The 21684-nt window shown below is 41.5% G+C and overlaps 1 protein-coding gene across 7 annotated transcripts in view; it reads left to right on the forward strand.

Moving 5' to 3' along the window:
* The window catches only part of map4l (microtubule associated protein 4 like), a 70584-nt gene that overhangs the window by 5633 nt on the left and 43267 nt on the right, over positions 1 to 21684 (forward strand). For all 7 annotated transcript variants that reach the window (XM_045694143.2, XM_014140325.3, XM_045694141.2 and 4 more), the window contains exon 2: positions 8832 to 9010. In XM_045694143.2, coding sequence (XP_045550099.2) covers positions 8836 to 9010 — 175 coding nt within the window. In that variant the 5' untranslated portion in view covers positions 8832 to 8835. The remainder of the gene's footprint in view (positions 1 to 8831; positions 9011 to 21684) is intronic.

Genomic DNA, 21684 nt, shown 5'->3' on the forward strand with positions numbered 1-21684 from the left:
TGACAGTAAACTGCCTGTTGGGTCAGAGAGCTACCCCCCTCACTTAAAGATGCACAATGCGGAAATCGCTCCACCATTTCCTGGTTGCTGAAATGTCAGTTTATGTGACAATACAAGCAAGTATAGTGTAGAGAATCTATGTACTATCTACACCGCTGTGGTATATATTTTCCATAACCAAAAATGTTGTATTTTCAGCTTTTTGAAGCTGGTGTACAAAACTGAGAGTAAAAGATGCAAAAACTAAATTTAGGAACAGGAACCATAGAAATAGCACACATAGAAAATATCTACTGCTTCTTAGACTTGCTTTCAACGAGAATGACAGATCCATAACTTACATTTCTATGTGAATTTGGTCAGGTCCCTAAAGTGACATATTGCAGTTTTAAAATAACAGCACAGCAATTATAGAGATTAACTGCTGTTTAAATAACCCACAAGGTAAAACAAAAGGTGGAAACTTATATTAAAAAGGCCATTTGACCAGAGAGATAGTGACTAGTGAACCTGTGCTGATCTTTTACTCTGTGCTCTGTCACAGATGATATATATCACTGTTATGGCCCACTGTTATGGTCCACTATTATGATCCACTGTTATGGTCCACTGTTATGGTCCACTGAGTCTGCAGTGTTTCCCCTATATAAATCGTGGCCACCACTTAGTACTGAGTGATTTAGTGCGGTTTCGGTTCAGTTTCGGTTTTTATAATGTAGATGTATAGATGTAGATCAGTGGAGGCTGCTGAGGGGAGGACGACTCATAATAATGGCTGGAACGGAGCGAATGGAATGGCATCAAACCATCTGTTTGATGTATTTGATACCATTCCACTGATTCCTCTACAGCCATAACCACGCGCCTGTCCTCCCCAATTAAGGTGCCACCAACCTCCTGTGATGTAGACATAACTAATGCTGAATGGCCAATAGTACTGTAATCAGGTGACTCATACTACTGTAATAACTTCCTCAATTCAAATCAGTGTGGAAACACCTGTGAACAAACCTAGTGCAGTGGATCAAAGGTCTGTAGGTGGGTGTAGTTATGTTAGTCATCTAGTGTTGGCAGTTAGAGGTTAGCTGATACGTACAGTACCTGTCAATATAGTGACTGAAAGTGGGTGACTACAGTACTTCAATTGCTGTGTGAACTATTGGATCAATATGCATTTTACAGTTATATGGGGGAAATAAAATATGGTGATGTGAGGGGGGAAAGAGGCTTACTGAGGGCATTTTTTATAAACAGACCCCCCCCCGAACAATGCTGTTGTTTTGGATGGTAGGATAACGCCGGGGATCCCCTGCCAAGCTGCTGGCCTAGGCCCACTTTGTGTGTACTCTGTACTGTCACTGTGTTAGGCAATGCTGTGTGTTACAGTACGGAGGCCTGCTGTGGTTTTTGGGAAGATTGCGTGACAGACAGAGGGGGGATTTAGTGAATATAATATAACAGGGCCTGGCTGCATGTGGAAGTGGGGACTAGGGTTGACTCTAGCTAGCACTAATCCCCATGCAGCAGAAGCAGCTGGGTCTCTCAGGCTTTTACACTCAATCTGAGCATAAAGCAGAATTATGCTCCTTTATGTTAGGAAATTGCACTCAAAGTTGCACTCAACTGGGGAGCTCTACATCAAATCTAATCAAAGTGTATTTGTCACGAGCGCTGAATACAACAGGTGTAGATCTTACAGTGAAATGCTTACTTACAAGCCCTAACCAACAGTGCAATTTTTAAGTAAAAAATGGGTATTAGGTAAACAAGAGATAAGTAAAGACATATAAAACAAAAAAAAAACAGTAAAATGACAGTGAAAATAACAGTAGTGAGGCTATATACAGGTGGTACCATTACAGAGTCAATGGGCTGGGGCACTGGTTAGTTGGGCTAATTGAGGTAATATGTACATGTAGGTATAGTTAAAGTGACTATGCATCGACGATAAACAGAAAGTAGCAGTAGCATAAAAGAGAGGGTTGGTGGGTGGGTGGGAGGTGTCGGGACACAATGCAAATAGTCCGGGTAGCCATTTGATTACCTGTTCAGGAGTCTTATGGCTTGGGGGTAAAATCTGTTGAGAAGCCTTTTGGTCCTAGACTTGGCGCTCCGTTTGGACCATTCTAGTTTGTTGGTGATGTGGACACCAAGGAACTTGAAGCTCTCAACTTCCTCCACTACAGCCCCGTCGATAAGAATGGGGCCGTGCTCGGTCCTCCTTTTCCTGTAGTCCACAATCATCTCCTTTGTCTTGATTACGTTGAGGGATAGGATGTTATTCTGGTACCAGCCAGCCAGATCTCTGACCTCCTCCATATAGGCTGTCTCGTCTTTGTCGGTGATCAGGCCTACATCTGCAAACTTAATGATGGTGTTGGAGTCGTGCCTGGCCATGCAGTCGTGGGTGAACAGGGAGTACAGGAGGGGACTGAGCACGCACCCCTGAGGGGCTCCAGTGTTGAGGATCAGCGTGGCAGATGTGTTGCTACCTACTAGAGGTCGACCGATTAATTGGAATGGTCGATTAATTAGAGCCGATTTCAAGTTTTCATAACAATCGAAAATAGATTTTTTTTATTTTTGTAATTTCTTTTTTCACCTTTATTTAACTAGGCAAGTTAGTTAAGAACACATTCTTATTTTCAATGACGGCCTTGGAACGGTGGGTTAACTGCCTTGTTCAGGGGCAGAACGACAGATTTTTACCTTGTCAGCTCAGGGATTCAATCTTGCAACCTTACGGTTAACTAGTCCAACGCTCTAACCACCTGCTTTACATTGCACTCCACGAGGAGCCTGCCTGTTACGCGAATGCAGTAAGAAGCCAAGGTAAGTTGCTAGCTAGCATTAAACTTATCTTATAAAAAACAATCAATCAATCATAATCACTAGTTAACTACACATGGTTGATGATATTACTAGTTTATCTAGCCTGTCCTGCGTTGCATATAGTCGCCTAGGTACACGTTGCTCCAACGTGTACCTAACCATAAACATCAATGCCTTTCTTAAAATCAATACACAAGTATATATTTTTAAACCTGCATATTTAGTTAATATTGCCTGCTAACATGAATTTCTTTTAACTAGGGAAAATGTGTCACTTCTCTTGCAACAGAGTCAGGGTATATGCAGCAGTTTGGGCCGCCTGGCTCGTTGTGACCTGTGTGAAGACTATTTCATACTAACAAAGACAGCCGACTTTGCCAAACGGGGGATGATTTAACAAAAGCGCATTTGCGAAAAAAGCACATCTTTGCACGAATGTACCTAACCATAAACATCAATGCCTTTCTTAAAATCAGTACACAGAAGTATATATTTTTAAACCTGTATATTTAGCTAAAATGAATCCAGGTTAGCAGGAAATATTAACCAGGTGAAATTGTGTCACTTCTCTTGCGTTCATTGCATGCAGAGTCAGGGTATATGCAACAGTTTGGGCCACCTGGCTCGTTGCGAACTCATTTGCCAGAATTTTACGTAACTATGACATAACATTGAAGGTTGTGCAATGTAACAGGAATATTTAGACTTATGGATGCCACCTGTTAGATAAAATACGGAACGGTTCCGTATTTCACTGAAAGAATAAACGTGATAGTTTCCGGATTCTACCATATTAATGACCTAAGGCTCGTATTTCTGTGTGTTATGTTATAATTAAGTCTATGATTTGATAGAGCAGTCTGACTGAGCGATGGTAGGCACCAGCAGGCTTGTAAGCATTCATTCAAACAGCACTTTCAACTCCCAAGATTAGGCTGGTGTAACCCATGTGAAATGGCTAGCTAGTTAGCGGGGTATGCGCTAATAGCATTTCAAATGTCACTTGCTCTGCATGGGTAACACTGCTTCGAGGGTGGCTGTTGTCGATGTGTTCCTGGTTCGAGCCCAGGTAGGAGCGAGGAGAGGGACGGAAGCTATACTGTAACACTGGCAATACTAAAGTGCCTATAAGAACATCCAATGGTCAAAGGTATATGAAATACAAATCATATAGAGAGAAATAGTCCTATAATTCCTATAATAACTACAACCTAAAACTTCTTACCTGGGAATATTGAAGACTCATGTTAAAAGGAACCACCAGCTTTCATATGTTCTCATATTCTGAGCAAGGAACTTAAACGTTAGCTTTCTTACATGGCACATATTGCACTTTTACTTTCTTTTCCGACACTTTGTTTTTACATTATTTAAACCAAATTGAACATGTTTCATTATTTATTTGAGGCTAAATTGATTTTATTGAGGTATTATATTAAGTTAAAATAAGTGTTCATTCAGTATTGTGTAATTGTCATTATTACAAATAAATTACAAATTTCGGCCAATTAATCGGCATCGGCTTTTTTGTTCATCCAATAATCGGTATTGGCATTGAAAATCACAATCGGCCGACCTCTACTACCTACCCTCACTGGGGGCAGCCTGTCAGGAAGTCCAGAATCCAGTTTCAGAGGGAGGTGTTTAGTCCCAGGATCCTTAGCTTAGTGATGAGCTTTGAGGGCACTATGGTGTCGAACGCTGAGCTGTAGTCAATTAATAGCATTCTCATGTAGGTAATCCTTTTGTCCAGGTGGGAAAAGGCAGTGTGGAGTGCAATAGAGATTGCATAATCTGTGGATCTGTTTGAGCGGTATGCAAATTGGAGTGGGTCTAGGGGTGGGTGGATGGGCATGAAAATATTGTTTCTGTATTATGAATTACTGTTACTAAATCTTGTTATTGTGCTGGAATAATTGTAATGAATGGAGTTACCTTCAAAGAGAAGTTAGAGGTAGAGAGAACTCTCTTTGAATGAAAGAAAATGTATAGAAGGGAAGGAGCTTCTGGAACAGTCTAAATTCAGGGTTCATTAGAAGAGAGAGAAGAAGACAGCCTAATTGATTGAATGGGGATCAGAGAACATAAATGATTGAAGAGTAGAAAGACTGATATGGTAAGCAGAACTTTTAAAGGAAGAGGTGAATAAAATGAAATACAGCAGAGAAGATTAAGATTTGGACAGAGGCTGAGATTGAGTTCAGAAAGAGGGGGGTCGTTCTACGAAAAGAGTACCCCTTTGATATTTTAGGTATAAATTGTGCACCAATATCGAATTTTAAAAGCCTTTTATATTAAATGAAATTAACTTTAATATAGACCACATGCAAAATTCAATAAATCTAGTGATTCATTTATCTGTCCCTCATTTTATGGTCAACCCTGTTACATGAACTGAACTGAACTTTTAATATGATGAAACTATTCCTTTTCAAAAGTTATTTTCAAAAGAAACATTGAACATCTAATACTCAAATCATAGTGTAAAAGCAGGTGAGCTGGTTCTACCCTTTTTGTAAAATGTCTGGTGTTTTGCCGTGTAAAACTGAGAGGATTGAGCCTAACACCAATTCTTCCTTTAGCCGCCTCTCCTTCCAGTTCTCTGCTGCCAATGACTGGAACGAACTGCAAAAATCTCTGAAGCTGGAGACTCTTACCTCCCTCACTAGCTTTAAGCACCAGCTGTCAGCGCAGCTCACAGATCACTGCACCTGTACATAGCTCATCTGTAAATAGCCCATCCAATCTACCTCATCCCCATACTGTATTTATTTATTTATCTTGCTCCTTTGCACCCCAGCATCTCTACTTGCACATTCATCTTCTGCACACCCTACCACTCCAGTGTTTAATTGCTATATTGTAATTACTTTGCCACCATGGCCTATTTATTGCCTTACCTCCCTTATCCTACCTCATTTGCACATGCTGTATATAGATTTTTCTACTGTTTTATTGATTGTATGTTTGTTTATTCCATGGTAACTCTGTGTTGTTGTATGTGTCGAACTGCTTTGCTTTATCTTGGCCAGGTCACAGTTGCAAATGATAACTTGTTCTCAACTGGCCTACCTGGTTAAATAAAGGTAAAATAAAATTAAAATAAACACGTCTACTCTGTTACCCATAGATAGACAGGATGGAAATGTTTTAACAATTTAATTTGTTTTGTGAAGCCCCTCCCTGTTGCAGACAACTAGTTTCCATTCTTCCTCTCACAAGGGAATGTTTGGCTGATTTAAGATGAAATGGTCAACGCTGTTACTGTCAACCCTGTTACATTATTTGGCACTTAGTAGGCACTTACTGACCTCTTTATTTAACGTCTTTATTACAGAATTTTAAAATTCTGAAACATTTTATTTTTCTAAGTTACACTACCCAAAACGTACTCAGTTGGTGGAGCGACCAAGGGTCATTAATCTGATGTTTGTATGCGTCTTTCCTACATTGGATGGATGCACAAAAGCTGAGCTGTGATTTAGCTATTTTATTAACTGCTGTGGTCCTGCCTGAATGCGTGCTTGTTTGCCGCTTTTTGACAGTGAATTTTGATGAGTTTTCTGTGTGTCACGCAAGTATTTTCTCTCTCCTAGGAGCTGCTACAAAGTGTGTCAATGTAGTGATCTGACTATTCCTACTGTACTTAGTGTGGCTGCTCCCAAAACAATGAGGCACAGTTCCAACCATGGCCAACTAACACTGTACATACTCAAATCTGCAGGCTGGTGCCTGTGGATTTGTGTGTTTGTGTAGTGTCCGGACAATGATCGCTTGTTCATGTGTGAAGGCAGAGAGTGTGATGAGTGGAGGGGACGGAGGAAAAAAGGATGAAGATGTGGGTGTGCGTGTCTATCTGTGAGTTCCACTGATAGACCATTTATGTAGAGCAGCTCTCAACGTATGTATTCGTTTCGCTGTCTTTCTCACAAAGATAAACTCATAATGAGGAGCAAATGGTGCACTGTGAAGAGAGGAGAATGTCCTCCCTCTTACTAAAGCTTGGATGCTTCTATCCCCTACTGCACTGTAGCACGCAGGGCTGGATCACTTAAGGCAAACAAAAGCATGCTGTTTTGCAACAAAGTAGCAATAGCTACCCTCTTTTACAATAATTAGAAATTATAATCCAAGGTAATTCATTAAATGAATAATTTCCACAGTTTAGACAGTAAACCCTTCAGGTTACTTGCATAGACGTATGGGAGTACTCTCCATTCATTGGTTACTGTACTGTATGTGTTCAGTACACCCGAATGGCTTCTCCACCTTTTGGGACACAGTGGTGGGGAAGCCAGGTCATCTTTATTGCACTGCTCAGGCTATCAGATCTAACAGCAGCTGGAAACCACTTTCATATGATAGCCTATTGTAGTCTTCTGCACAGCGCCAAAAAAGATGACCTGGAACGTGGCCAGTAACTGGCTTTGATTACACAGCTGCTGGTCGGAACCACCTCTCTGAGGGCAGCGCTCTGGAAGGGCAGCGCTCTGGAAGGGCAGCGCTCTGGAAGGGCAGCGCTCTGGAAGGGCAGCGCTCTGGAAGGGCAGCGCTCTGGAAGGACACCTGACGTCTCACCTGGTGCAGGTTAACGACTGAACATGTCTTATTAGTCTCAGGTGTGTCTGCTCTTACCTCAGAGAGCGTCTCACTCTCACAGCTCCAATTCAACCATGCTGATTTCATGACGATTACAACACTCTCATCCAGGAAGTCTAATTTCCATGTTCATCGGAACACTGACACCCTTTAATATAAAACTAGGAACACTTCCATGCTCAGGAAGCAGTGGTTCACACAGAGTTTGATGCTGTTACTCATCAGAGGTGTTTATAATTGACCCACTAACTACAGTGTGGTGACCCAGGGAGAAATGAGTAATCAATCAATTATGTTATATGCTGTAAAACCAGTAGAAATATGACCTCCCAATTTATGTCAACATCAAGTAATATCTGTGTGATATGCAATAATGCAACACAAATAACGCAACACTTTTAGAGTTGCATAATTGTTGTTACTGTACCAAAAATAAGATAGAATATGTCTTAAACCATGAAAAGGCCAAATATTGTGGTGGTTTATTGGTAGGACCAGTTTGCCGACGATAAAACACACACAGACACACATAGCAGAGAGGAGCAGTGATATCTTATGAAAATAACTAAAGAAGCCAAACTGAGCTTGGCCCCACTAAGTGAGCTGCATGGCACTGCAGCAAACTTTCATAATAGTGGCACATGAAGGAGGCAATGCTAGCTGTGAGAGGAGAGAGCAGAGCATAACTCTGTCAGTAGCTGATCACTACGGGGGTCTTTACTTAACAGGCAGATAGTGCCCTGTGAGAAATTAGAGCAATGCAAAAACCACAGCATGACAACTTGTCTGTTGGCCTGAATAGGCCTAGTTTATAATGTGTTCTGCAGTGGTGGGTGGTACTAGGATGAGGACAGGACAGCTAGCTGCAGTGGGGGAAAGAGGACGTGGGAGAGCCTGCAGGAGGAGACTGGCCCCGATTATGGTGACATCGTTCATTCCTATCTTTTACGGTTCCAGACTTTTTTTGATTTTACATGGACCCTGTTCTGGTCTCTTCCCAGAGCCACTGTGCCTAGTTTAACGACACAATGTAGACCCATGAGTTTTGGATAGCAATAACCCAGTTTTTTGTCAAAGCCTGTTCTTATTGTGGGCTGGGGGGTGGTGTCTGTCAGCTAGGCTATATCCCCCACTGGGAGATTAACTTTTGGCCTAAATACCCCCCCCCCCCCCCCCCCCATGATAAAGAGGCAGTGGTTTGTCTGCTGCTGGATTTAGTAGGGTGCACATATGGTGACAACCATTAGCCAAGATCAGCCATCAATATGCGCTTTGACTGGTGGACCTGAAAACCAGTATGCAGTTGTGGAGGAATGCAGTATTGGGTTAGCACCAAATCTTGTACTGATGATGATGCTGAAGACCTGTGACCTCTAACCTCTGTGTTCTCTCCCTTTCAGGATAATGGACCTGAGCTTGCATGACGCTCTCACGGACGGGGCGCCTAAGTCAGGACCGGACAGCCTGGTGAGAAGGGACTTCATGGCCTCCCTTGAGAAAGAAACCTTTGATGACAAAGTGGGCGAGACTGTAGGAAAGACTGACTACCGCCCTCTGCTGGACGGGAAGGATGGGAAAGGTAAGCTGGGGTGCAGGATACAGACTTTGTGGTATTGGGAAAACCCATAGAGAATTGGGGCAGCAGAGACAATCCAGTGAGAGGATTTTGCTGGTTGTTTTACTCAGTAAAGGCAAACATTGTGATGTATAGCTGAATGGCAGCTGCTTGCCTTACAGCTAAAATCCCTTCCCCCAATGTAATCCTTTGTATCTATGCAGATTATCCATATCTCATCTATGCATACAAAATAACATACATATATGCTTTTTTTATATAGCATATACAGTACTCTGTGTGTACAGTATAGTATGTGTAAGTGAATGTGTTGAATCATGGAGAGAGAGGAGACCTAAGGGACAGAGGAACCAGGCCAGACAATGTTCAGGAACAGAACCACTCCCATCCAGCGCCTGCTATTTACTCTGCTCTCTTCCTGCCACAGCTCAGGCTGCATGACTACTGTCTGATTTTAAACAAGTATGTGTGTGTGTGTGTGTGTGGGGGGGGGGGTGCGTTTACACCCACGTGTGTGTGTGTGTGCATATGCTTTTTGTTTTTGTTTGTTACTGCCATCCTACTGTGTTAAATTGGTGTGTCAACCTGAACCAAAGAGCAGAGTCAAATAGGGACAATGTCTATATACAGTGCATTCGGAAAGTTTTCAGACCCCTTGACTTTTCCCACATTTTGTAACGTTACAGCCTTATTCTAAAATGGATTAAACAAAATCAATCTACACACAATGATCGCAAATTTATTGAAACTAATAACAGGAATACCTTATTTACATAAGTATTCAGACAATTTGGCTATGAGACTCCAAATTGAGCTCAGGTGCATCCTGTTTCCGTTGATCATCCTTGAGATGTTTCTACAGGTTCCACAGTTGACAGTACATGGCAGAGCAAAATCCAAGCCATGAGGTCGAAAGAATTGTCCGTAGAGCTCCGAAACAGGATTATGTCGAGGCACAGATCTGGAGAAGGGTACCAAAACATTTCTTTGGCATTAAAGGTCTCCAAGAACACAGTGGCCATCATTCTTAAATGGAAGAAATTTGTACTGACTCTAAAGGGTCTGAATACTTATGTAAATGTGATATTTAAGTTTTTTGTTTTTAATACATTTCTGTACCTGTTTTTTCTTTGTAATCATTGTGATATTTTGTGTAGATTGATAAGGGAAAAAACATTTAATCCATTTTAGAATAAGGCTGTAACTTTACAAAATGTGGAAAAAGTCAAGGGTTCTGAATACTTTCTGAATGCATTGTAAAAACGAGTCATTGCAGTCATTGGGATCTCTGTGGTAATGTGCACTGATGTTATTGTGTTTGGGTTTTTCCTGAACTTCTTGGGTGGCAACTTCCCCCTGACTCACTGAGAGAGAGAAAAAAAATGGCTACTGGAAAACTCCTATGTTTGTTTCCCTCTGCCAAGAAAGTACTTCACAGTTCATAAGAACTGTCATGAGCATGAGGGGAAATTCACTCCTTTGGGCCATACCGTCACTGCTGTTCACCCTCAAATGTAGTTGTTTATTGTGAAGCATGGGGACAGCTGAATGATCCGCTTTTGGCTATGTTGGATGGCAATTGGTCTTTTAGCCCCAGAGTAAAATAGCTAATTTGCACAGAAATAACAACAGAGAAACGGAGAGAAAAAAATGTAAGAACAAAATGTTCAGTGACGAAGATTCAGTTTTATAGCTATACCATTGGACAACGCTGCTTCTCCAGTAACAGTAGAAGAACCAAATATGACATAATATGAAAAAGCTCATATGTACAGTGATTAGTCTCCTCCACTCCAGATAGTATCCTTTCTCCCAGGCAGTTCCTTCAGATCCAGCCCTCTAACCACAGACATGGTCTCATTATACTGCAGACTGACAGCACTCCCAGCACCAAAAGCACTCTCACTCTCTACCTCTCTCTTTCTCTACCTCTCTCTGTCTCCCCCTCTCTCTGTTTCTCCCTCTTCCCATCTAGCTTTCTATCCCAGTCTTTGTCCATCTCTCCCACACTCCCTCTCTCACTCCCTCTCTCTCTCTTTGTCTCCCTGTCTCTCACTCCCTCTCTCTCTTTGTCTCCCCTCGCGTCCTGTCACTTCCAGAAGTGTCAGCCTGGAGACAGGGCAGCGTTAGCATAGCCCTGACTGGAGCAACATTACAGACTCAGCCGTGAACAAGTCAGGACACCACAACGTCAATTAACACCCAGGCCATTAACACCCAGGCTTTTCCTCTGACATCTTGGCAACAATGGTCGCATGTTAATTATCCTGCTCTAAAACTATCAACATGTGCATGCATATTCAGTCAAAACAAAGGATTAAGATTAGGGATGGATTAGGGATGGATTAGAGAAGGTATTCTTTGACCTCTGAGGCTTTATGACCTTTATGTCAATCTGAAGTCATAGACTGTTCACCCAAGTCTTAGATTGTTCTCTCTGCTACCGCACGGCAAGCAGTACCGGAGCGCCAAGTCTAGGACCAAAAGGCTCCTTAACAGCTTCTACCCCCAAGCCATAAGACTGCTGAACAATTAATCAAATGGCCACCGGACTATTACATTGACCCCCCCTCCCCTTTGTTTTTACACTGCTGCTACTCGCTGTTTATTATCTATGCATAGTCACTTTACAAATTACCTCGACTAACCTGTATCCCCGCACTTTGACTCAGTACCGGTACCCGCTGTATACAACCTCGTTATTGTTAGGTAAATGTATTGTGTTACCTTTTGATTAATTAGATTTTATTTACTTTTTGAATATTTAGTAAATATTTTATTAACTCTTATTTCTTGAACTGCATTGTTGGTTAAGGGCTTGTAAGTAAGCAGTTCACGGTAAGGTCTACACCTGTTGTGTTCAGTGCATGTGACAAAAATTGATTTTATTTGAAATGGACACATTGATTTATTTGATAAAATGTTGTTGATTGACACATGTCATTTTTTCCCCACACAACTGCTTGATTTAATGATGTCTAATTAAAATCAACCAACATCATTGGGCTATGCTACATTATGTGGTTTATTTCAGGAGGGCATGCAGAACACTGTGTACAGTGTAGCATGTTGACTAGTGCCAGCAGTGAGCTGCATGATAGGGGCTCAGGGCAGATCATGTGACTACAGTACGCTGGAACATCAATAGCAGAAGGAGACTCGTACACACAACACCGGTGTTGGCAGTGCAGATCCGTCTGTGTGTGGGTGTGCTGATGTCAGCATCTCCTCTGTACTGTATGTTGTGATTGATGCTTTTAGAGCAAGACCTCTGGACAACCACTGTGTAGATCAAGGTTTGCCCAAGGAGATATGAGAGCTTTTGCTGCTTATCAGTCACGTACTGTACACGATTCTTCTTGTTTAATACTCCACGTTCGTTCAATACTGTACTTTTTCTAACTGATTTAGCTTCTTTGTGATGTAGTCATATTCTTAGGTTGTCTGATTTGTGGAGTGACAATTCAACATGCCTTGTTCCCTGAACTAAAGCCACGCTACCTTGACATTGAAGTAGGAAAACGTATATTTGTATGTAATATGTCAGTGGAAAATACACACAGTAATAGACTGATATACTAACTTCTATCATGTCAGGATGTGCACTGTTACTCCATCTTGTCTGCAGTGTTCAGAAGTATACTGCTGAATATGGCCGTGGAGAATCTTACAGCACATGTGCTCCTTTTTCCTGTCATTGCATGAGATTCAACCCATGTTTTTGTTATGCGGTGCTCTCACATGTATCTTATACTGAACTCTCCTTGACCTACACAAAGGCATTGCTATATTCATCAATCATTAAAAGCCTTCCCAGAATCTTCCCCACACCCACTTCTCCCATCCCCCAATGTCCTTCAATCCTAAAGTCATTGGTTGGTTACTTTAGAGATTGTCATATAGAATTGGATACTTTGATTTGGCCACCCCCTTCGTCTGTTTGTAGTAAATAATAAAGGATTATTGACGCTCATCATGTCGAACAGCATCCCAAAATGAGAGAAACCCATACATGTACAGAGGAGGTAATTCAGAACAGCTCATCTCACTGTACAGTGTTCATATTTTTTTCTGGGAAATTATGCTGTTTTCTCTTTTAGCTACACAAATAATCTCATAAGCGGTGAACAGATTTTTCTGCAGCTGAAAGACGCCTATCATGGCGAGGAGGCTGAAGTTGGGTAAGCCTGCCAAATGGTGGTGTGGTACTGGAGAGGTTTGTCGTGGTACTGGGCAAGCTGAGGGCATATCGACCCCACAGGGACCGGCTGGGGCTGATTCCCTGTCAGGCGATAGAGGATGATGAACTTTATCAGCTCTCTGGCCTCTTAGAAATGAGAAGTAGCCCTCAAACAATGTCTTAGAAATGAGAAGTAGCCCTCAAACAATGTCTTAGATCTTTTCTCTTAGCTCATTTCTATGTGTTATTTACCTACAGCCTATACCATAACAACTAGTATTAGCTAATTACTTGTGCATTCAATGTGGGTGTTAACTCATTAGTCACAGAACGGGCAGTAGGTAGCCTAGTTGTTAGAGCATTGGGCCAGTAATCGAAAGGTTTCTGGTTCAAATACCTGAGCTGAGCAAGGCACTTAACCCTAATTTGCTCTAGGGGTGCCATACTACAATGGCTGACCCTGTAAAACAAGACATTTTACTGCGCCTATCTGGTGTATGTGACAATAAAACATTGTGTGTTTACACATACCATATCAGTGGTCCATTAGCAGTCCATGGAGTGTGATCCTTCCCTCCTACGCACACACAACTACATCCTTGTAAACCCCATTCATTTACCATGCTCATACATTTCAGTCACGTGAAATGTATTTTGTCATTTACTTCTCACAACCACAGACTTATTTATGTACTTTTTAAACACAGAAATCATCAAACCCTTGCTTCACCTCCATTCTGCAGCTTAACCCCCCACCACCCCTCTCCCGCTGTGTGTGTGTGTGTGTGTATATATATATATATAAAAACATTATTTTTTTTTTGGGGGGGGGGGGGTCCTTACGTAAGTGCCTGCCTAGCAGACAGGCTGCTGTGCTGAAGGAGTGAGAGGGAAGGAAGGTCATTGTGACTCCTCCGGCAGAGTACAGAGGGAGCCATTGCACCCAGCACGACTCTGCAGTCTGTCTGGTCTGGACACTTACTGCCGCACGGCGCGTCTGCTTTTATGATTTTTTTATTCCTTTATTGTTATTATTGCTCCTGGGTCCTTGTGTCACAACAATATCTGTTTTAATTTTATCTCCCTGTCTGCAGTTTGTGTTCCCCCACTTTCAGAGATATGCATATTCAAGACAAGTAGCCTGTGGTGGTTGGCTCCTTCAGGGATGTCAGGGCATCCACTGTAGATCACATCTGAAACCGGAGAATTCAAACGCCCCAAACACATCATTTAGGTGTCCCTTTAAATTCAATTTGAAAGTAGCCTGGTCCCTACTGAGAGGGGGAGCTGACGGGGTGCTGTTTTGAAGCCAGCACGCCTCCATCTTGGCACTCCCCCACCTGTGTAAAAATATTTTGGAAGCTATAGAAATGCATTTATTAATGTCTACATTTGTTTTTGCCACTTTTATTCTATTTTATACAACGGGTGGGTCTAATATTGAATGCTGATTGGTTAAAAGCGCATTCCAGCCGGTGTCTATTCCCCAACTTACCACCGGCTACATCTATGACCTCAAAATGCCTGTTTACTTTGTTCCATCTGACTGTGCAATCCACTGTCTCATCAGCTCAGGCAAGCAATTTATAGACATTCTCTCACATTTATTTTAGACTAACATTTAGTTTTCAACAGCGGAGGTTTGTATAAACCTTGCTGTCAGTCTCTCTGACATTTGCAACATTGTTTCAGGATTCTCCAACTGTCCATGGTAATGAACGTGTCGGGAGTTGGTACGAGACAGAGGCAGGCAGCGTTTCTCAACCAGTTGGCATCATTTTTATGGATATTTACAGTACCAGTAAAAAGTTTGGACACAGCTACTTATTCCAGGGTTTTTCTTTATTTTTACTATTTTCTGCATTGTAGAATAATAGTGAAGGGGCGGCAGGTAGTCTAGTGGTTAGAGTTTTGGGCCAGTAACTGAATGATTGCTGGTTTGAATCCCCGAGCTGACATGGTAAAAATCTGTCGTTCTGCCCCTGAACAAGGCAGTTAACCCACTGTTCCCCGGTAGCTGTCATTGTAAATAATAATTTGTTCTTATCCGACTTGCTTAGTTAAATAAAGGTTAACTGAAATAACTTATTATTATTATTATTATTTTTAACTATGAAATAACACATATGGAATTATGTAGTAACCAAAAAAGTGTTAAACAAATCAAAATAGATTTTAGATTCTTCAAAGTAGCGTCCCTTTGCCTTGATGACAGCTTTGCACACTTGGTCTTGGCATTCTCTCAACCAGCTTCATGAGGTAGTCACCTGGAATGCATTTCAATTAACAGGTGTGCCTTGTTAATTTGTGGATTTTGTTTTCTTAATGCGTTTAAACCAATTAGTTGTCTTGTGACAAGGTACTGTAGGGGTGGTATACAGAAGAAAGCCCTATTTGGTAAAAGACCAAGTCCATATTATGGCAAGAACAGCTCAAATAAGCAAAGAGAAACGACAGTCCAATATTACTTTAAGACATGAAGGTGAGTCAATCTTGAACATTTCAAGAACTTTGAAAGTTTCTTCAAGTGCAGTTGCAAAAACCATAAAGCGCTATGATAAAACTCTGTCATGAGGACCGCCACAGGAATGGAAGACCCAGAGTTTCCTCTGCTGCAGAGGATAAGTTCATTAGAGTTACCAGCCTCAGAAATTGCAACCCAAATAAATGCTTCATAGAGTTCAAGTAACAGACACATCTCAACATCAATTGTTCAGAGGAGACTGCTTGAATCTGGCCTTCATGGTCGAAATTTCTGGAAAGAAACCACTACTAAAGGACACTAATAAGAAGAAGAGACTTGCTTGGACCTAGAAACACAAGCAAAGGACATTAGACCGGTGGAAATCTGTCCTTTGGTCTGATGAGTCCAAATTTGAGATTTTTGGTTCCAATCACTGTGTCTTTGTGAGATGCAGAGTAGGTGAACGAATGATCTCCATGTGTGTGGTTCCCACCGTGAAGCATGGAGGAGGAGGTGTGATGGTGTGTGGGTGCTTTGCTTGTGACACTGTCTGTGATTTATTTACAATTCAAGGCACACTTAACCAGCATGGCTACCAAAGCATTTTGCAGCGATGCGCCATCCCACCTGGTTTGCACTTAGTCCCACTATCATTTGTTTTTCAACAGGACAATGACCCAACACACCTCCAGGCTGTGTAAGGGCTATTTGACCAAGAAGGAGAGTGATGGAGTGCTGCATCAGATGACCTGGCCTCCACAATCACCCGACCTCAACCCAATTGAGATGGTTTGGGATGAGTGTGACCGCAGAGTGAAGGAAAAGTAGCCAACAAGTGCTCAGCATATGTGGGAACTCCTTCAAGACTGTTGGAAAAGCATTCCAGGTGAAGCAGGTTGAGAGAATGCTAAGAGTGTGCAAAGCTGTCATCAAGGCAATGGGTGGTTACTTTGAAGAATCTAAATTAAATGTGGATTTGTTTAACACTTTTTTTGGTTACTACGTGATTACATATGTGTTATTTCATAGTTTTGATGTCTTCACTATTATTCTACAATGTAGATAAATATTAAGAAAAACCCTTGAAGTGATAGCTGTGTTGTTGGCTAGCTCCTCTGAACAACAGTGTCCTGACGAATAAGCATATTTTCTAAGCCAGGCGGAATCGCGCCTCATTAGCTCATTGTTATGGATGTATCCAAATAAATGTCACTAGAAAAGAGCTTAAACTAATGCAAATGCATCTACTTTGCTGTTATTTGGGCTGCACTTTGTGAAGTGACTGTAAGTTAGCCTTAGTTGGTTAGCTAGCAAGCAAGTGTTAATAAGAACGTTGCCAGTCAGTATGGCAATGGAACATTTAGAACGAATGACTGGGTCACGTCCATTCATACAGAACAAAAAGAAGGAACAACTGGGTCACGTCTCTAGCAACCGAACAGATAGAACGAACGACCAGCCAGCTTGGGTAGCAACCCTAGATTTGTGTCTGGACTATATCCTGTGGAAGGATGACAGAGTATGAATAAATTCATCAAAACAACGTTTTTAATGAATATACAGTGGGGGGGGAAAGCATTTGATCCCCTGATGATTTTGTACGTTTGCCCACTGACAAAGAAATGATCACTCTATAATTTTAATGGTAGGTTTATTTGAACAGTGAGAGACAGAATAACAACAAAAAAATCCAGAAAAACCCATGTCAAAAATGTTATAAAATGATTTGCATTTTAATGAGGGAAATAACTATTTGACCCCTTTGCAAAACATGACTTAGTACTTGGTGGCAAAACCCTTGTTGGCAATCACAGAGGTCAGACGTTTCTTGTAGTTGGCCACCAGGTTTGCACACATCTCAGGAGGGATTTTGTCCCACTCCTCTTTGCAGATCTTCTCCAAGTCGTTTCGAGGCTGATGTTTGGCAACTCGAACCTTCAGCTCCCTCCACAGATTTTCTATGGGATTAAGGTCTGGAGACTGGCTAGGCCACTCCAGGACCTTAATGTGCTTCTTCTTGAGCCACTCCTTTGTTGCCTTGGCCGTGTGTTTTGGGTCATTGTCATGCTGGAATACCCATCCACGACCCATTTTCAATGCCCTGGCTGAGGGAATGATGTTCTCACCCAAGATTTGACGGTACATGGCCCCGTCCATCGTCCCTTTGATGTGGTGAAGTTGTCCTGTCCCCTTAGCAGAAAAACACCCCCAAAGCATAATGTTTCCACCTCCATGTTTGACGGTGGAGATGGTGTTCTTGGGGTCATAGGCAGCATTCCTCCTCCTCCAAACACGGCGAGTTGAGTTGATGCCAAAGAGCTCCATTTTGGTCTCATCTGACCACAACACTTTCACCCAGTTGTCCTCTGAATCATTCAGATGTTCGTTGGCAAACTTCAGACGGGCATGTATATGTATTCTTGAGCAGGGGGACCTTGCGGGCTCTGCAGGATTTCAGTCCTTCACGGCGTAGTGTGTTACCAATTGTTTTCTTGGTGACAATGGTCCCAGCTGCCTTGAGATCATTGACAAGATCCTCCCGTGTAGTTCTGGGCTGATTCCTCACCGTTCTCATGATCATTGCAACTCCACGAGGTGAGATCTTGCATGGAACCCCAGGCCGAGGGACATTGACAGTTCTTTTGTGTTTCTTCCATTTGCGAATAATCACACCAACTGTTGTCACCTTCTCACCAAGCTGCTTGGCGATGGTCTTGTAGCCCATTCCAGCCTTGTGTAGGTCTACAATCTTGTCCCTGACATCCTTGGAGAGCTCTTTGGTCTTGGCCATGGTGGAGAGTTTGGAATCTGATTGATTGATTGCTTCTGTGGACAGGTGTCTTTTTTACAGGTAACAAGCTGAGGTTAGGAGCACTCCCTTTAAGAGTGTGCTCCTAACCTCAGCTCGTTACCTGTATAAAAGACACCTGGGAGCCAGAAATCTTTCTGATTGAGAGGGGGTCAAATACTTATTTCCCTCATTAAAATGCAAATCAATTTATAACATTTTTGACATGGGTTTTTCTGGATATTTTTGTTGTTATTCTGTCTCTCACTGTTCAAATAAACCTACCATTAAAATTATAGACTGATCCTTTCTTTATCAGTGGGCAAACGTACAAGATCAGCAGGGGATCAAATACTTTTTTCCCCCCACTGTATGTCAATCATTATTTGAATATATTGGTAACCCGTTGTATAAAATTGATAATACCCTTGAAGCCGGTGTTTGGAGGATATATTGGCACGGTTTGCCGGCCCTAGACACACCCACGCCAATATATCTTCCAAACACCGGCTTCTTGGGCATTATCACTTAAACGCACACCTGCACACTTTTATGTGCTCTAAACATAAAAAAAATAAAAATATATGTAAAAAAATCCTTGAAATATATTTCTTGAAAATTGGTATGTTATTGTAACCACTACAACAACAAAAATACTTAAATACATGTAATTTTGTCCTTGAAACATTTGAATTGAAATAGTGTAGAATTCCGTTCATTTCTATGGAGGAATTGCTTCTTCTGGGCAGTGCCAATATTGCCGACGGGTGGCTTTAACGCCTCTCATTGCCCAATACATAGCATCACCAATCCAGGGTAATATACATCATTACCTACGACTCGTGTAAAGCAAGACAATTTATAGTTAGCTGTGACTGAGCTCTGACTGCAGTCTACTGTATCTGTTGTCTGATCAAATGTTTTGGTGTATTCTAAGACCAGTGTGTTATTGTTATCCCAGGTTCAGTTGGTTCCATGCCATCCTCTGGGGAATAGGAAACTCTGGGCTCCTATGCCAGGGAAGTCTCTGCCATGTTTTGCGGGTCAGACACTGTGCCAGCCCGGCCAGGGTGATGCTAGGGTGGTGGGGATGTGGGTGTGGTTTTTGGACTGTGTTGCCACTTAAAGGGTTCTGAGGTGAGGCGGAAGTGCTGCGTGGAACGTACCAAGAGGACCAACACATTGATGGTCCCCAGAGGCTGCTGTTGCTGAGCAACGGGGGTGCACTGGGACTTACATCTTAATTCCCTGACTCTTTCGAATATGCTTATGTTTTCATGAAAGTTTTGCACATATTTGACATTAGGACTAGTGTGTGTATTTCTCCTTGTTTTGTATGTCTCATTTCAGGACAGTATCTGACCCTACACACTGATATTATGGATAGGGTTGCAAAGGGAGGGTATATTACTTGAAACATTCAAAGTTTACCAGTAAACTACCACAATATTGGTATCTTTCAAGGATTTTATGTAATCTATCAAAATATCATTTTGGGTACTTCAGATTATCACAGGTGTCTGTAATTATCTCTGACCCTCTATGTGGCCTTATCACATGTAAAATATATGAAATAATAAAATGGTTTTAAAATGTAAAAAAAATGATGACAAAATATTAACTTAAATATAAACCATCCACCGAGTGAATACCATTAGTGTTTAATATGAGGGTTTCAGTAGTAAATATACTTTTGTTTATTTAACTGTCAGGTATTTTTTGTTAATGTTTTGGTGTCAAACTGGTGGCATTTGAGAAGAAAAGTCAAAAGTTGCAGAGTTAATAGAAAATAATACCATTATTGATTAGATGCTTTTTCATTCATTAGGCTATTTTCTCTTTAATCATATGGCCTATCTACTAGAAACTCATGGACAATATGGACACATATAAAACATTTATGTGATATATGAATACATTTTCACAATTTATTCAAGTATAAATTACCAAAGTTACGATAGATTGCCATATATTTTCTGTTAAATACCAAAATTACTGAAGATTCACGTAACTTTGGTAAATTACCGATAGCTTTGCAACCCTGGTTATGGATGACTTTGGGACTTGTAGGAGATATGGTTATTTTTGTAATACCTACTAAATTGTGTCAATTCAAGCAGAAGAGGTCAGATTGATGTGCAATGATTTCTCTGGGGTTGAGTGTGTGAATGTATGGGGGGGGCTGAATGATTGGATCTAGCTGGTAAAGCAGCAGAGCCCTACAGGACTAAACACCAGAGAGTACAGTGAGTTCCCCTAGGCTTGAGCTGAGGATGTCAATAATTTATGACACAGACGGGTTGCGCCCCGGAACCTCAGATACTCTCATCTGGTTGGTCGGTTGCGTAGCCATAGTAACGGCCCACGGTCCTGTATTGTCCCCTTTCGTCACTGTCACCCCTCTGCTATGTTCTAGAGGGGGCTGTTTTTAGGGACAGCACCCTGAGAGACATTCGAGTATAGCCTAGTCTAGGCCAGACATCAACAGACACTTTATACCAGGTGGGCTGTATTCAATGTGTTTGTCAGGTGTTGGAGGTGGAGTCCATAACTAAACATTTCTGAAGTAGCTTATAGCTAAAATATCAACTTTGATCTTACTGCCGACATGACAAAATACTACAGTTTACTATAGAATACAACAGTACTTACTATAGAATTCTATAGTAAACTGTAGTATACTGTAGAATACTATACTACACACTGTATTACCCATCGATCATGTTTAGTACTTACTATAGAATGTTGTAGCATAATGTTGACTACTATACCTAATGCTACATTATTAACCACCAAAAAAAAACGATCTAGTAAATATTACAGTAATGTCCGTAAAAACACTACAGTCCACAAAACCTCAACCCATTTATTTTACTATAGTAAACAATACAGTATTTACTTTGCATATACACTGCCCATTCCCATCCCCATATCACAATTTGTGTCACCCATGTGAGAAACCTACATGCCAGGTATAGATCATATATTGTGTTCCTTACAGGTTATAGAAAAGAGCAGAAATGCTGAACTATCTGTGCAGTCCTACCTGAAAGTTATGGAAAATGTGCTATTTTAGTATTTCTCCAATAGGTTTCCTGAAGACGAAGGACACCACTTCTATGTAAAAGATAATAAAACACAAACACCGTTATGTCTGCAAAAACACTACAGTAAATACTACAGTATAGTACAGTCCCCCAAAACACTACATTAAATACTACAGTGTACTACAATCTGCAAAAACA

Source organism: Salmo salar, chromosome 14, assembly GCF_965601325.2.
Source record: "Salmo salar chromosome 14, fSalSal1, whole genome shotgun sequence".
Lineage (NCBI taxonomy): Eukaryota > Metazoa > Chordata > Actinopteri > Salmoniformes > Salmonidae > Salmo > Salmo salar.